This window comes from Coturnix japonica, chromosome 21, assembly GCF_001577835.2.
Source record: "Coturnix japonica isolate 7356 chromosome 21, Coturnix japonica 2.1, whole genome shotgun sequence".
NCBI classification, from domain to species: domain Eukaryota; kingdom Metazoa; phylum Chordata; class Aves; order Galliformes; family Phasianidae; genus Coturnix; species Coturnix japonica.
The window spans coordinates 5533743-5549382 of NC_029536.1; the positions used below are offsets into that span (position 1 = coordinate 5533743).

At 55.7% G+C, this 15640-nt stretch overlaps 3 protein-coding genes across 3 annotated transcripts; 2 read left to right on the plus strand and 1 right to left on the minus strand.

Annotated features, from left to right (window-relative positions):
- Window positions 1-369: 369 nt before the first annotated feature.
- Window positions 370-4253, minus strand: C21H1orf50 (chromosome 21 C1orf50 homolog). Its single transcript, XM_015882400.2, has 4 exons — window positions 4074-4253; window positions 3484-3570; window positions 2311-2442; window positions 370-1620 (listed from the first exon to the last, which is right to left on the minus strand). Exons 1-4 carry the CDS (start codon window positions 4209-4211, stop codon window positions 1438-1440), a joined length of 540 nt encoding a protein of 179 aa, XP_015737886.1. The 5' UTR covers window positions 4212-4253; the 3' UTR covers window positions 370-1437.
- Window positions 4254-4304: 51 nt separating this feature from the next.
- P3H1 (prolyl 3-hydroxylase 1) lies at window positions 4305-10301 on the plus strand. The gene is made up of 15 exons (XM_015882391.2): window positions 4305-4787; window positions 5279-5431; window positions 5535-5724; window positions 6184-6315; window positions 7134-7273; window positions 7419-7508; window positions 7625-7677; window positions 7991-8112; window positions 8210-8337; window positions 8411-8506; window positions 8580-8730; window positions 8993-9110; window positions 9298-9373; window positions 9520-9660; window positions 9755-10301. The coding sequence occupies exons 1-15, from the start codon at window positions 4344-4346 to the stop codon at window positions 9896-9898; spliced, it is 2178 nt and encodes a 725-aa protein (XP_015737877.1). The 5' UTR covers window positions 4305-4343; the 3' UTR covers window positions 9899-10301.
- A 1576-nt stretch (window positions 10302-11877) lies between these two features.
- CLDN19 (claudin 19) lies at window positions 11878-15516 on the plus strand. Its single transcript, XM_015882397.2, has 5 exons — window positions 11878-12125; window positions 13260-13424; window positions 13531-13615; window positions 13773-13919; window positions 15164-15516. Exons 1-5 carry the CDS (start codon window positions 11903-11905, stop codon window positions 15210-15212), a joined length of 669 nt encoding a protein of 222 aa, XP_015737883.1. The 5' UTR covers window positions 11878-11902; the 3' UTR covers window positions 15213-15516.
- The last annotated feature ends 124 nt before the right edge of the window (window positions 15517-15640 follow it).

Sequence of the window (15640 nt, forward strand, 5' to 3'; positions counted from 1 at the left end):
GGCTAAGCCAAGAAGAGGCAGCCAATAGGCCAGAGGCACTTAGGGACCCCCCCCATAAGCTTTATCAGGGACCCCCCATAAGCTTTAATAGAGACCCCCCATAAGCTTTATCAGGGACCCCCCCCATAAGCTTTATTAGGGACCCCTCCATTAGCTTTATTAGAGACCCCTCCATAAGCTTTATCAGGGACCCCCCCATAAGCTTTAATAGAGACCCCGCCATAAGCTTTAATAGAGACCCCTCCATAAGCTTTAATAGAAACCCCTCCATAAGCTTTAATAGAGACCCCTCCATTAGCTTTAATAGAGGCCCTTCCATAAGCTTTGTGAGGGACCCCACACATAAGAAACCACAAGCAGAGGCAGCAGCCATCACCCCAATCCTTTGTACATCAGCTTACAGTTCTTAATGATGGGAAACAGATAAAACTGGGGCAGGAACACCTTCCTCCCAGAGAAGCATAAATCACAGGTCTCCGATGTTGCTGTAATTAGCACTACAGCCCATGCAGTAATTAACTTTCTCCCATTCAGATTTAATAACATGCAGTAAAATAAGACCTGGGGTGATAACACATGCAGGGGGGGAAGCACCCTATCAAATGAGGCACTTGTGACTTGATAAGGAATTAATTATAGCCTGGCCTAATAATAACAACACATTGCTTTTAATTTGCCCAGTGCTCTGAGTGAGGGAGGGTGCGCTGGGAAAAGCTTCTTCCTAAATCCTACAATGACTCTGAGAAGATTTCGGTCAGCCAGAGTGAAGCTCCGCAGGATGGGGCTGGGCTGATGGCAGCGCTGTAACAAAAGCCTTGTGGGCAGATAAGATGCAGATGAGCTGAGGGAGAATCCAGGGCTGCAGCATCCCCATCTTCAGGTCTCAAGCCAGGCACCAAAACCCCTTCTTCTGCTGCAGGGCATGGGTCAGGAGGAGAACTACTTGGTCTAAGGTGAACAAATCCACACTAGAAAGGGAAGAAGGAAAAACAGACCTCCTTGCATGCAATTGTGACAGTTCTTCCCATGCCACGGGGCTTCCTAAACATATGTGTTATAATGAGGGCCAAAATCCAGACCTGAAATCACTACCTGCCACACACAGCCCCAGTGAGGTATATACCAGAGCCAGATGGGTAGGACATATTTTATACACTATCAATCTGCCCCAAGTCCTTTTGAAATTACTCCATCTGATATCATCTGCCTCTTCTTACAGCTTGGCATAAGTCAAAGAAATAAGCTACTTGATTACTAGAAAATCCAGTAAGACTGAATTCAGAATTAGTCTTATTAAAGCAAAGAGCAAGTACTGGCAGCATCAGCATTTTCATTTCTTGGTCTCTTTCCTTGCCCTGCCTTTGGCAGCGCTCAGGTACTGCCTGTCCTCAGGCATTAGCTCTGTTCAGAGGTCCTGTATGGCCACCACACTTTGCATCACTTGGTGAGGCCCTGGAAGTTGGGTTCTGTACACGGGGGCAGCGCTGCCTGCCGGCTCAGCAGCTTCTCCAAGATGTTTATTTCAGCATCTCGTCGCTCAATGTCCTCAAAAGGCGTCCAGGACATGTCGTGTTGGAGCTTATAGGCACCGAGAAACTCATGGGGGCTGGTCCCCCACTCCTGGAAGAGAAAGGACAGACATGCATTGCTATCAGGTTTCCCTTGGAACCAGACTGTGCTGATAGTCTCAGCCCCCCTGCCCAGGCTGGTGTGCCCCACCACCTTCAAGATAATCCCAGCTACACAGATGTCCCACTTTCTAACCTAAAACTAGGATTAACTACCCTGAGTCTAAGACCAGTTAAGGCACAGTACAGTGCTTCTGACACAGGGAGATCTGGGGACACAGTATCACCCTGCAGAGCTCCTCCACCTTGCTTGTTGCTATGTCCTCTGAAGTCTTCACCCTGTGCATTAATAAATAGGACCTGCAAGAAAGACACCTCCAACACTAACTCAAGAGCAGAGTCATCCCCATTTCCCATAGTAACAAAACACTAAGCTGCAAACCCCTGGGCTAAAGCACCTGAGAAAACTGCTGCCAAAAACCACAGCAGACAGGGCAGGCCCAGGGCACGTTTGCATTTTGCTGCTTTCAGAAACAGAATGGCAGAGAATTAATTGAGGTCTACCTGTCAAAGATGTTGCCCACCTTAAACCAGCAGACAACTCAGATCAAGAAACCCAACTGAGTGCAGTGTGTGAATGGCTCCATCAAGCCAGTGCTTTTGTCTGAGTTCCAGAAGTGCCCAAGTACAATAAATTAGGTCTTTTCCCTTCCCTGCTTCCCAAGAGGCTGCCACCACACACCTTAGGAGACAGCATGGAGAAGTACTTTTGGCCACTCTCCCTCCTATACAAGTAGTAAACGTTTCCTGGTTTCTTCACTAAGTTGCAGGCCACATGGTGCAGGTCAGCATCCCTGTTAGCATCTTCCAAGACCTAAAAACACATTTAAAATAACCACATTTCAATTATAACCAATTACTTCTTATAACTTCCAAACACTTACTGCATCTCAGCCGGAGCCCACAAGGCTCTGCTCTCCCAGCACAACTCTTCATCCCAACACCTGCCCCACAGAGCAGATGCTTTTCAAAGAGCCCTTCATTTCCTTCAAGTTTCCTCTGCTGAACTGCACTCTGGGACTCCTGTACCCCTCCACAGAGGTACAGGTACCTCCAAACAGCAGCAAACTGTTCATAACCCCAGGTTCATCTCTGCCCCAGGCCCCACCATGGGCTGGAGTCATTCCTTGTCTTCACACACAATCAGACCCTGGGAATCTCCCTACTGAAGTAAACTGGGGAAGGCACAGCAAGCACAGAGGAACTCAGCTCCCCAGCTGCAGCTCTTAATGACCACATGACATAATTGGCTCGATGACAGTGGACCAGCTGCAGTGACCAGTAGGTCCTTTCTCTCCATAACTTGTTTTCGGTTCTATGATCACACATGTAGGGGTGAAGACAAAATGGAAGAGGACAGCTGAGCACTGCTGGGTTGCCAGCCAGGATCAACTGCTTTGGCAACTGAGTTGGGACAAACTCAAAAGCTGAGACACACCCAAACCTCAGAGCAAAGCTTTTCCCAAGGACTTGGATTCACCTCAGAGTGACCATCCAGAGTCACAGTGTCACCCTGCTGCACCAGCTCCTCCTGGGAGCACACCGTACAGTGACAGGAGCTTTCTGTCACGGTCATAACTGATATCCCAGCTGCTGTGGGCTGACCATCAGCTCCCATCCCTCCTCTGAAAGGACTCAGTGCACATGACAGAAGTCCACCCTGATATGTACAGTAAAGCAAAGCCCCCAAAACATCCCCCAGTTGACACCAAACAGCAAACCCTGGCTGTCATCCCTCTGAATCTTCTCTACTTGGCTTCAGGCAACGATTCACAACCAGCCCACAAATGCCTAACAGCCAAGTAAAAGCAAACCTTTATCCTCGTTTCCTTCCTGCCACTGGATGCATCCTCACCTTCCGAGCCTGCTCCTGCAAGCACCGGATCTGCTCAGCAATGACAGTCAGCTTGTTGCAGGCGTTGGCTCGAACAAATTCATCTGCCTGCAAGAGACAGAGGGGTTAGCGAGGATGAGGTAGCCAGTGCCCTATGGACATTTCCACACTGGGGAAGCAATGGTAGTAACTTTACATTAAAGGAGGTTTAATATGAGCTGCACAGGGAGCTCTGAGCCCGCAGCACTCTGTGCATGGTGGGGGGACACCACAGCACCCCCAGACAGAGGGGTACACAGATTCACAGAATTATCAAGGTTGGAAAAGACCTAGAAGATCATCTAGTCCAACCATTACCAATACTTCCAGGCTAAATCATATTCCTCAGTACCACATCCAAGGGGGTGGCATAACACACAGATGGGGGGGGGGGCACAGCGGGCAGGACATGGGTGGGCCAAAAAGGAGCGGGGTGCACTGAGAGAAAGCAGAAGGATCCACGGGTGTTCGGAGGGGCGGCAGGAGGACACACAGTGAGGGGAAGCCTCGGTGTCCGCAAGGCCTCAGCTCCAGCACAGCCGCTTCTCGAGGGGCCCGTGCCCGGCCCTCACCTGCTGCACCTGCCGGGCCAGCGCCACCAAGTCCCCCGGGTCGCCGACACGGGCGGCCCGCCCGGCGCTGCCTTCCACCAAGGCCAACGCCAGGCCCGCATTACCACCACCATCATCCTCCCCTCCTACAGCCGCCATAACCGGCTCACCCCCAACATCCGCTCGAGGCGGAACTTCGGGGCGTGGCCATGGCGGGGGGCGTGGGGAACGGGGGCGTGGTTATGGGGAGGGGTGGTGTCCTGCCCCGTAGCCGTGCCCGCACGCTGCGCTATGGCGCTGCTGCTGCCGCTGCTGCCGCTGTTGGTGTGCGCTGCGGGACCGCCCGGCCCGCTGGGCCCATCGGAACCCCCCGAGCCCCCGCTGCCCGTCGAGCCCCCGGACGCTCTTTTCGCTGCCGGAGCCGAGGCGTACGCTCGGGGGGACTGGCCCGCCGTGGTGCTGCACATGGAGCGGGCGCTGCGGGCCCGAGCCGCTATCCGAGCTCGGTCGGTTCGGTGCCGCCTGCGCTGCGCCAATGGCACCGCGGTGGTTCCGACCGATGGGCTGGAGCCGGCTCTCCGCGATCTGCTGTTCTTCCGAGGGCTGCTGCGGCGCGCCGCCTGTATCCGGGGCTGCGGGCCCAGCCAGCCGTCCCGGTACCGGCTGGGAGAGGAGCTGGAGCGAGAGTTCCGCAAGCGGAGCCCGTACAACTACCTGCAGGTCGCCTACTTCAAGGTACGGCCCCGAAGGAGATGAGATCCCAGGGAGGGGCGGGGGGAGCGGGGTCCGGGAGGGGTCCGGAGCTGCGATCCGACCGCAGCGGAACCCGCGAGTGGAGGGGCGGGCGGGGGGGGGGCGGGCAGCGGGATGGGAGTGATGCTGGGGGACATGGAGGCGGCCCCGGGCCCTCCTCCCATCCCTCCCCTGCTCCCCCCGCAGTGCCACGTCGGGGCCTGGCTGGGGCCTGCCGCACCCGGGCCGGGGTGGGGGGGGGGGGGGAGAAGCCATCCATACCCCTGCACATGATCAGTACTTGGACCCCCACACACGGCACTGGACCCCCACTCCCGGTACTGGGATCCCACACTTCATATTGGGACCCCCACACCCAGTACTGACCCAGTATGGGGGCTGGGGGGAAACATACACGCTCAGGGTAGCCCTCTGTATCTGGAGGAGTCCATAGAGCTGGGGTCCCTCACCCCCCCCCCACTACCCTTCCCCAGATCAATAAGGTGGCAAATGCCGTGGCTGCAGCCCACACCTTCTTCGTGGCCAACCCCGAGCATGTAGAGATGAAGCAGAACCTGGAGTACTACCAAATGATGGCAGGCGTCAAGGAGTCCGACTTTGCTGACCTGGAGGCCAGACCCCACATGGTGGGTGCTTCATCCTCATGTAGGGTTTTACCCCAATACCTGCCCGGGGCTGGGTGTGGTGGGGGGCAGCTCCATGCTCACAGCTCTGCCTGGCTCCCTGCAGACCGAGTTCCGCCTGGGGGTCAGGTTCTACAGCGAGGAGCAGCCTGCAGCTGCTGTCCTGCACCTGGAGAAGGCACTGGAGGAATATTTTGTGGCAGACACCGAGTGCCGTGCTCTCTGTGAGGGTCCCTATGACTATGAAGGCTACAACTACCTGGAGTACAACGCAGACCTGTTCCAGGCCATGACAGGTGGGAGCGCCTGTGTAATGCATTGAGTGAGGGGTTGGGACCAGAATTCCCTATGGGGTGAGCACAGCTTTTATCCAAGCCCTGACTGTGCTGCCTGGAGCTGTGGGTGCCCCATCCTTGGAGGTGTCCAAGGCCACGGATGGGACCCTAGTGAAGAGCAACCATCCCACAGCTGGGGGTTTGATCATTAAAATCCCCTCCGATCTAAGCCATTCTGTGATCCACATAGGTTTCTCTATGGGTCTCCCAGGACCCCCTCCCCATTTCCAGAGGGATGTGGAGAAGGGCTCACTAAGGCACAGGGCTGGGAGGCTGAGACTGACAGGAGGAACACCCTCCTTTATGGGACCATCCCTGGGGGTCTCCAGTGCTGCAGGCTGGTGGTTGGAGCGGGGACCCTGCAATGTCTCATTCACTTTGATGACCCCAAGCAGTGACATGGAATTTTTTCTCCACCAGATCACTACATGCAGGTGCTGAGCTGCAAACAGGGCTGTGTCACAGAGCTCGCCTTGCAGCCTGGCCGTGAGAAGCCCCTGGAGGATTTCCTGCCCTCACATTTCAACTACTTGCAGTTTGCCTACTACAACAGTAAGCAGCTCATTGCTTCATCCTCCAATGGCCAGGACTCCTGGCACTGCTCACATCAACACCGGTATCATGCTTTGGGCATAAAGGCTCATGGACAGCAGTGTGACTTAGGAGAGCTGTTTTGCTGCCCTCTGAGCCTCCATGCTGCTTAAATACCACATTCCTATGCAGTTTCACTACAGCCTAGAGAGGCATTTTCTTTTCCTGCCAGCTTTCTGCCTCACATCCAAACAAAAGAGGCACTCTGCCCCTCCAGGAGCTCTTGTTATAACCCAGGCAAAAGAATATTTTCTATTTTTGTTCTCCTTGTTAGAAAAAAAAATGGAACTATTTCTTTGCAAATTTCCCCAGAGGGATTAAAAAACAAACAAACAGCCAAAGCTGAACTCCGAGAAGATTGAAAGGATGAAATACTGTAAGATGAAAGTAGGTCAGAGTGTTATAGTGGCTCGAAATTGCAGGTTAGCATGGAAATGGATGGGTGTTACTGTCTGGAAATAGGCTCTAAGATATATTTTCCAAGCATGAAAACTCCTCAGCCAGTGGCACTGATTGCTGCTGGGGTGGGTGAGCACCTCACAGTGTTAATTTCCCTTTGTGTCAGCAGTTATCTTTGCTTCAGAGTATCTGTCCCTGCTTAAAGGGAGGCCCTTTGTAGATCTGAGCTTTCTCTGTTGTTTCTCCTCTGCATCTCCATTGACTCTGTCCCCTATCAAATTCACATCATCCTCCCCATAAGTGGATTGTGCCTGTGCCAGAGCTGGGCACCAACAAGGCAGGGAGAAGATGTGCTCTAATGGTTCTGTTTCTCTTTCCAGATGGGAATTATGAAAAAGCTATTGAATGTGCCAAAACATACTTGCTTTTCTTCCCAAACGATGAGGTGATGAACCAGAATTTGGCCTATTACACTGCTGTGCTGGGGGAAGACCTGGCCAGGCCCATTGAGCCCCGAAAGGTGGGTGACCACTGGGACAAGCCAGCACAGGATGGATTCTGTCCTTTCAGGGCTCTGAGCCCTAGCAGAGGTTTTGTGGGCTGATCTGGGTTGGGTTGCAATGCAGTCAGATCTGCCCTGACCCACTTCCCTGCCCCTCACCCAGGAGATCCAGGCGTACCGCCAGCGAAGCCTCATGGAGAAGGAGCTGCTCTTCTTCAGCTACGACGTGTTTGGGATCCCATTCGTAGACCCGGTGAGTGGCACCGCACTGAGACTGGTGGCAGCTGGAGGGACATGTCTGTAGGAACAGGGATGTGGTATCAGAGGTGGGTCCTCATCCAGCTACTGATGCTGTCCTTGTGGCTGCAGGACACGTGGACACCCGAAGAGGTGATACCAAAGAGGCTGCGAGAGAAACAAAAGTGAGTGTTTGTCCAGCTGCCACTGGGGGGAGCAGCCAATGGGGGCACCTCTCTGCTTTCCTTGGGCTCAAGACAGCAATTGCAGAGGGAATTCTTTGATGCTGGGGCTGGGAGAGGCTGCTGGAGGGCAGAGCTTGGTCCTTGGATCACCCCAAGCTGCTCGGGGTAGGGGGTGAGGACTGAGCTGAGATGACGCCTTCACACCTCGGGCTTTGTCAGCAGCCCTAAGACACAACTTGTCCTTGCCTTGGCATGCCTTCTTCCCGACTTGGGGACAGTGGGGCAGTGGAGCTGATGGCCACTGTGTGCCCAGGGTGGAACGGGAGACAGCAGCACGTATCTCAGAGGAGATCGGCAACCTGATGAAGGAGATTGAGACACTGGTGGAGGAGAAGGCAAAGGAGTCTGCAGAAATGAGCAAGTTCATCCGAGAAGGTGCGGGGAGCTCTAGGTCCCAGTGCCAACCTGAAGTCCCTCAGCACTGCCCCCAGTCCCATCCCTATTCCCTCCTGATCCCAATCCTGTGCTGCAGGTGGCCCTTTGTTGTACGAGGGAGCCAGCGTCACCATGAACTCCAAAAGCCTGAATGGGTCTCAGCGCGTTGTGGTGGATGGAGTCCTCTCAGCTGAGGAGTGCCGGGAGCTGCAGAGACTCACCAACGTGAGCACGGGGATGCTGAAGGGTCAGGGATGTCTCAGAAATCAGGTGGGATAATGTTGGCTGGGCTTTGCAGGCAGCAGCCTCAGCAGGGGATGGCTATCGTGGGAAGACGTCGCCTCACACCCCCAGTGAGACCTTCTATGGCGTCACCGTCCTGAAGGCCCTCAAGGTTAGTGTGGCTGAGGGTGCCTGGGGCTGCTGCCCTGCTGCAGCTGAGCCCATGTTCTGTCTGTCCCCTGCAGCTGGGCCAGGAGGGCAAGGTGCCCCTGCAGAGCGCCCACCTCTACTACAACGTGACCGAGAAGGTGAGGCACATGATGGAGTCCTACTTCCGCCTGGAGGTCCCGCTCCATTTCTCCTACTCACACCTGGTGTGCCGCACAGCCATCGATGGTGAGCATGAACCCAAAGGACTGCTCTGCAAAGGGATGCAAAGCCCCTTTGCCCCCTGCCCAGCGCCCTTTATGAGAAGGAATTGCTCCTAATATGCAGCCTGAACCTCCCCTGGTGTAACTTGAGGCCATCTCTTGTCCTGTTGCTGTTACCTGGGAGCAGTGGCCAACCCCACCTGATCCCAACATCCACACACACTTGGGGACAGACCCTGTTCCTGTACATACAGAGCACAGATGCACAACCTCTTGTTCCACCCTAGAGAAGCAAGAAGGCCGGAGCGACAACAGCCACGAGGTGCATGTGGACAACTGCATCCTCAATGCAGAAGCCCTGGTGTGTGTAAAGGAGCCACCAGCCTACACCTACCGGGATTACAGGTACTGAGGTGTCCGTGGGGCTGAGCTGCCGTTCCTGAGGCTGTTAAGCTTTGCAGTCCCCAGGTGAGAAGCTGGGCAGAAGGGCAGCCCAGCTCCAGCTCTCCTGCCTTGGTCCCTTGCTGTGTTTGTGGTCAGGGTTTGGGTGGCTGAGCTGCCTGGAGTGATGGGTGTCACCTTATTTCTTTAGTGCCATCCTCTACCTCAATGGGGACTTTGAAGGGGGAGCTTTCTACTTCACGGAGCTGGATGCCAAGACGCAGACTGTAAGTAGCTGGGCTTCACGCACAGCCTGCTGCCAAGCCTTACTCCATCCATGGGGAAAGTGCTTTGTGCCAGTGCAAGGGGTGAACGTGGGTTTGGAGCTGGCTCCCCCTGTGTCCCCATGGTGCAGCAGGGTCTCTTCTCACAGGCAGAGGTGCAGCCCCAGTGTGGCCGTGCCGTGGGCTTCTCCTCTGGCTCAGAGAACCCCCATGGGGTGAAGGCTGTGACCAAAGGCCAACGCTGTGCCATCGCCCTCTGGTTCACCCTGGACCCACGGCACAGTGAGCGGGTAAGCACCTCACCCTGCTCCATGGGCAGCAGGAGGGTTTTGGGGTCTGCCCTTTGTGGAAGGGGAAGGGGGTGATGTGAACTCTGTCCCACAGGAGCGCGTGCAGGCGGACGATTTGGTGAAGATGCTTTTCAGGACGCAAGAGGTGGATTTGATGCAGGAGACAAGCACAGAGCAGGAGCCAACGGCTGCTACCAGCACTGCTGGCTTGCATGCAGCAGGGAAGGATGAACTGTGATAACCCTCATGCAGGGTCCCAGCCCTGTCAGGGCCAGCACCACCAGCTTCGTGCCATTTGGGACATAACTGCAGCCATGAGGCTTTGGCTGCTCGGCCCTGGGCTGCAGGCTGGGCCCTACTTTGTGGCATGGAGAGCTCTGTGGCTCCCAGCCCTGCTGTGGAGCTGCTACCAACCTCAAGATACGCAGCCAGACTTTGGGAATGGATGAGGGTGAGGAACGTGGGGAAAAGGGAGGGATGTTTTTTAGAGTTGAGGACCCGGTGCTATGGTAGCAGCGTGGGGCTGGGAGGGCTGGAGCCACACTACATGTGCCTTTCTGCTTTGTTTGAGCCCGCTCCCCACCACGGCTATTTAAGTGCCTTCTGCAGAGGACTGGTGAATAAAGGCGTCTTTTCCAGAAGCCCAGCTGTGGGTACATCCTTGCAGCCATCCTCATGCCCAGGGGAGGGCAGCAGCCCCGCACTGCTGGCAGTGGAAACACTGGCACTGCATATCTATCAATGTGTACATACAGAGCTGTGGTTTTCTACCCAGCAGTGCTGGTGATGGGGCACAGCAGGGAGCAGAGCTCACTGTCCCATGGCAAAAGCCTCCTGGTTGCACAGCCTCCAGGCTCTGTCCGCAGGTGCCTTAGGGCTCCTGCACCCAGGATGTGGCATTGTGACCCTACATTAGCCCCACAGCATCCCCCAAGAGGGACACAAAAGCTTCATGATTGGGGCAAAAAGGACCTGGGGGCAGTGGGGGCAGCTCACCCTGCTATGACACCCACCACCCTGACCAGGAGCTCTGCCCTCTCCCTGAACAAGAAGGACATTGAGCAGCAGCCAAACAGGGCAGCGAATTGTCCCCACACCATTACCATAACCATCTGGGGAATGCAAGCACACGCTCTGAAACGCCGCCTGCAAAACGCCCTGCACGAACAGGCAGAGGGGCCGGCAGGGTCAGCGCCCAGCGCAGGGATGGCAGCAGCGGGAGGATGGCTTATTCCCTGTGGGTTCCCTGCTCACACCCTGGTGCAGGAGCTGCTGTCCCCCAAGTGTGGAGCTCAGCCAGGGGCAGGCAGCCGGCCCCCAGCTGCACTGAGCGTGAGCTGACTGCAGATGAGATGGTGGTTAACGATTGCCAGGGCAGCCAGCCACGCAGCAGGGCAGTGCTTGGGGCAGCTACCGGCTCCCTGCACCCATTGAGCAGCCACCAAGGGCTCCATGTCACCAAGGGCTCCATACCACTGATGGCTCCATGCCACCAAGGGCTTTGCACAAATGAGAGCTCCATGTCCCTGTGGGCTCTCTGCCAACAAGAGCTCTCTTCTGCCAAGAGTTCCATGCCAACACTGTGCCACCAAAGGTTTCATGTCACCAATGGCTCCATACCACTGAGGGTTCCATGCCACCAAGGGATTCATGTCACCAAGACCTCCATACCACCAAGAACTCCATACCATCAAGAGCTCCATGCCACCCAGCACTCCATAGCACTGAGAGCTCTGTACCACCAAAAGCTCCAGGTCACCAAGAGCTCCATGCCACTAAAAGCTCCATTTCAACAAGGGCTCCATTTCACCAACATCTCCATCCCATGGAAGACTCTGTGCCACCAAAGAACTCCCTGTCACCAAGAACTTGATACCACCGAGAGCTCTGTGCCATCAAGAGCTCCACACCACTGAGAGCTCTGAGCTCCTCTTAGCACAGCCAAAAGCCCCTGCAGCAGCCCCAGGGGTCTCTGCTCACAGGGGTTCACCTCCCCACCCCAAAACCTTCTCCACTGCCTCTCGACCTCCCCCATCTCTCACAACCCCCCCCCTCCCCAAACCCGCACCCTCTTTTTGCGGGGTTCACCCATCGCCCCGCTCCGCTCCTTAACCCCAACCTCCCACCTACCCCCTCCCCACGGCCCCCCCAGCCCAGAGGAGGGGCTGATGGAGCTCGGGGCGGGACGGGGCGGGCACACCCCCGGGCAGAGCCGGGCCGGGCCGGGCGCAGCGCGGCGGCGATGGGCGGCGGAGCACGGGAGCTGGCGGGGTACCTGGCGGCGCTGGGCGGGTGGGTGGCGGCTTTGGCTGCCGCGGCTCTGCCCCAGTGGAGACAGAGCTCGTACGCCGGAGATGCCATCATCACGGCCGTGGGGCTGCACGAAGGGCTGTGGATGAACTGCGTCGTGCAGAGCACGGGGCAGATGCAGTGCCGCCTCCACGACTCGCTGCTCTCCCTCGACGGTGCGTACGGGGCGCGGTGGGGGTATCCCTTCCCTGGGCGCTGAGCCCTTTCCAAGGGGCTGAGCCACCCCCTGTGGCTTTGAGCCAACCCCTCCTGCGTGCCCACTTCCCAGCACGGGTCCGAGCCCCCTTAGTGCCCTTCCCGGTGATCTGAGCCATCCCGTGGGTCCCGGCCCTATGCCACCCCCTTAGGTTTGAGTTCCCCTTCCCAGCTTTGTGGGAACTGCTCACCTTCCCCCTGAACATCTATGCCCAGTTCATGTCAGGGCTCTCCTTGCTCCTCCGTGGGTCTGCATCCTGCTGTGGGTCTGAGCCCCTCGTGTTTCTTTCTGTGCTCCAGTTCACTTTGTACCCACAGTTTGAGCCCCGCTGCAGCTCAGAGCCCCGCTGTAGGGCTGAGCCCATCTTGTGCCCATGGGTTTAAAGCCCTCGCCCTCCTCATGCTCTGTGGGTTTGAGCCCCGTGGTGGGCATCGAATTTGGGAATGGCAGCTGCACAATGGGGACATCACGACCCTGGGGCTGTGCAGTGCTGGGCACTGTGGTGCTGCTGAAACTGCAGCCAGAAAAGTGTGGAGGGGGGAGGAAGAGCATAGTGGGGAGGAAGGCTGAGACCCCAGTGCTGAGAGTGCACCGAGATCTTGCTCCACCGTGGGTCTGCATCCAGCTGTGGGGCTTGCTCTTCTCTTTGTGTTCCAGTCCTGCTTTGCACCCAGTCTGAGTTCTGATGTGGGTCAGAGCCCCACTGTAGGTCTGAGCCCAGCTTGCTCCCATGGGCTTCAGTCCCTTTGTGTGTTTTTGCCCCCCAGTCCATATTGGTTTGATCCCGACAGCAAATGCTATGTGAGCACATCTCAACCATAGGGCTGTGCACAGCATTTGGGGATGGTGCTGCTGCTGGAACTGCAGTGAGAAGAGCAAGGAGGGAGGAAAAAGAGCATGATGGGGAGGAAGGATGGGGACCCTGGTGTAGAGAGTGAGCCAAGGACTCCTGGCCAGGAGCTGTGAGTGACCCTACACAGTGAGGACAGGGTTAAGGATAAGGTAAAGGAGAGGGTGTTAAGGGCAAGTCCATCCCAGTGGGAAGTGACTTTTCCTTGTAGTAATGTAAGCAGCGTATTTCTCCCCCCCGCAGTTCACATCCAGACCTCCCGGGCTCTCATGGTTATTTCTCTCCTCCTGGGTTTCTTCGGCATCATCGTGAGCGTCGTGGGCATGAAATGCACCAAGGTTGGTGAAGAGGATCCCATCACCAAGAGCCGCATCGCTGTTGCTGGAGGTGTCCTCTTCATCCTCTGCGGTAAGTCTCTTTGATGCAGGAAGGCTCAAATAGCCTTTAACAGGAGGGAAATGGGGCTGTTTGGCCATGAGTTGGGCATTACTGATGCTCAGTGTTTGACACCCAGGTCTGTGCACATTGGCGGCCGTATCCTTGTACGCCACACAGGTCACCTATGAGTTCTTCAGTGCCAACACTCCAATCAATGCCAGGTAGGAGCCTGCTCGGGTCACCACTTCCCTGAGCTCTTCTGCATCCCATGGGGCTGGTTTGGGCACTATATTGGGGTGGGCAGTGATGACATGCAGCCCCACTCCTCTTTGCTTTTTGCACCCCATTGATGCTATCCCCACCCTTCTCTTACTGCAGGTATGAGTTTGGCTCAGCGCTGTTTGTCGGCTGGGGGGCTGCCAGCCTCACCGTGCTGGGGGGCTCCCTGCTGTGCTGCTCCTGCCCTGCCAAGGAGCGCCAAGGACAGCAGTACTACCGACAGTCGCAGCCTTCCACAGCCCGGGAGTACGTCTGACCCCAGCCTTGCCCTCCCACATCCTCCCCTCCCAAAAGCAGGCACTGCTCTGTGTTCGCACAGGGCACAGCTCACGGGTACCACCAGAGACTTTTCTTCTGCTGGGCTGAATTGGTCAGAATTGCCTGTATCCAGTACCACCATGCTGTGGGGGCTGCACCTCCGCCTCCAGCCCTGCACTGTTGGGGCTGTGGGTGGCTGGGCCGTGCCCCAGTGCTTAGCATTGGGTGCTGGGGGTGGGCTGCACAGAGGCGCTTTGTGCTGGAGCATCCCACCATGTTCAGCTGTCCCCTTGTGCCCCTACATCTCCTGCAGCCTCGCCACCATGTTTTCCAGGGAAGGAGATGCTGCTGAGCTGCGCTGAATGGGCTCAGTGTCCCCCATACCCCAGTTTTGGTGGCTTAGGAAACATTTCTGCTCTCAGGGTGCAGGTGTGCTCTGCGTGGCTGCTGCCCCAAAGTGATATTTGTATTAATCCTTCTTGATGTGAGCACACAAGGAATGAAAGCACGGCGGTCTGATGGCTGTTGGTGCTCCAGCTGAGCTCTGTCAGCTAAAATCTGACCCCGGCATATTTCTCACCAGGCACAAATACGTGGCCTTGTTAAGCAGGAGAACAAACTGGTGTTGGCCAGGTTCAAGTGGGGGCTGTGAGCACAAGCAATGGTTTGTTTTTATTTAGTGCCCAGCATAGCTGTTTCAGTTAACTCCAAGATGGACAAACCTGTGAATTTTGATGTCTCCCCACTGTTTCCAATGCCCTTTCCCCAGTAGGACCGGTGAAGTCTTTTAGGCTCAGCAGTGTTAATTGACAAGCCGTGGCTGTTACTAACACACCAGCGCTCCAGTTCCTCCTGTAGATCCTCCGAAGGCCTCGTGCTGCCATCTGTCTGTCTGCTGTACGTGGTGTGCCAGCTAAACCGCAGGATACGGAACAGTGGGAGTGATCCAAAGAGCCTGGCTTTGTGGTTTTGCCTTTTATTTTGTTTTAATTATTACTTTATAAATCCCCATTACCTACATAGCTGATTGCTCCCTGCTTTTATTTTTCCCTTGGTCTGCTTTATGCTCATGTGCTGCTCTTCTTCCTTGCTAAATATGGCCAGTTGTCCCAAAAGCAAAGGTTGGGGCAGCACCTCCCCTTGTAGGAGGGAAGCAGAACAGTCCCTGCGCTGGGGGTTGGCTCCTGTAAGGCAGGAAGGACTAACAGCCCTCTCTCTCTTTTGCATTGCAGACCCCATGTAAAAATATCGTCAGCCATCAGGGGAGAGCAGTGCTTGTAGTGTCTGCACCGTCAGGGAGATTGGTGCTTGGTTTCCCCTCAAAAAACACCCCAAAGCTACTGCAGTGAGGATTGGGAAGGAAAACCGTGCTTAAAAACATATGTATCTGAAGTGTGTTTTTATATAAAGCGTTGTGTAGAAGAATGTTTGTATTCTATTAATGTAAACCTGCATTAACTGTTCTGTGCAATGTACGCCGTGGGAGCAGTGTTGTTTGGGATTCCTACTTTTGTGTTGGTTTGTTTGTTTCAAATAGTTTGTACTAAAAATTGTGACTCCATTAAAACATTTCTGATTATGGGTGTCCTTCTGAAGTCATCTCTTTGCCCTCCATCCCAACCTGGGCCTCTTCCCATCTCTTCCATGTCAGTGCCGTGGGGCTGAGGCCTTATCCCCGGGCAGGGCAGTGGGTCTGGGGAGGGAGATAG

Excerpts from the sequence above, each read along its gene's own strand:
- P3H1 (XM_015882391.2), top strand. The coding sequence starts at position 4,344 with ATGGCGCTGCTGCTGCCGCTGCTGCCGCTGTTGGTGTGCGCTGCGGGA. Across the intron at positions 6,316-7,133 it reads GCAGTTTGCCTACTACAACA|ATGGGAATTATGAAAAAGCT; the intron begins GTAAGCAGCTCA and ends TTCTCTTTCCAG. Across the intron at positions 7,678-7,990 it reads AGGCTGCGAGAGAAACAAAA|GGTGGAACGGGAGACAGCAG; the intron begins GTGAGTGTTTGT and ends CTGTGTGCCCAG.
- C21H1orf50 (XM_015882400.2), bottom strand. The coding sequence starts at position 4,211 with ATGGCGGCTGTAGGAGGGGAGGATGATGGTGGTGGTAATGCGGGCCTG. Across the intron at positions 3,571-4,073 it reads TGGCCCGGCAGGTGCAGCAG|GCAGATGAATTTGTTCGAGC; the intron begins GTGAGGGCCGGG and ends TGTCTCTTGCAG. Across the intron at positions 2,443-3,483 it reads TGCAGGAGCAGGCTCGGAAG|GTCTTGGAAGATGCTAACAG; the intron begins GTGAGGATGCAT and ends ATGTGTTTTTAG.
- CLDN19 (XM_015882397.2), top strand. The coding sequence starts at position 11,903 with ATGGGCGGCGGAGCACGGGAGCTGGCGGGGTACCTGGCGGCGCTGGGC. Across the intron at positions 12,126-13,259 it reads CTCGCTGCTCTCCCTCGACG|TTCACATCCAGACCTCCCGG; the intron begins GTGCGTACGGGG and ends TCCCCCCCGCAG. Across the intron at positions 13,920-15,163 it reads CAGCCTTCCACAGCCCGGGA|ACCCCATGTAAAAATATCGT; the intron begins GTACGTCTGACC and ends TTTGCATTGCAG.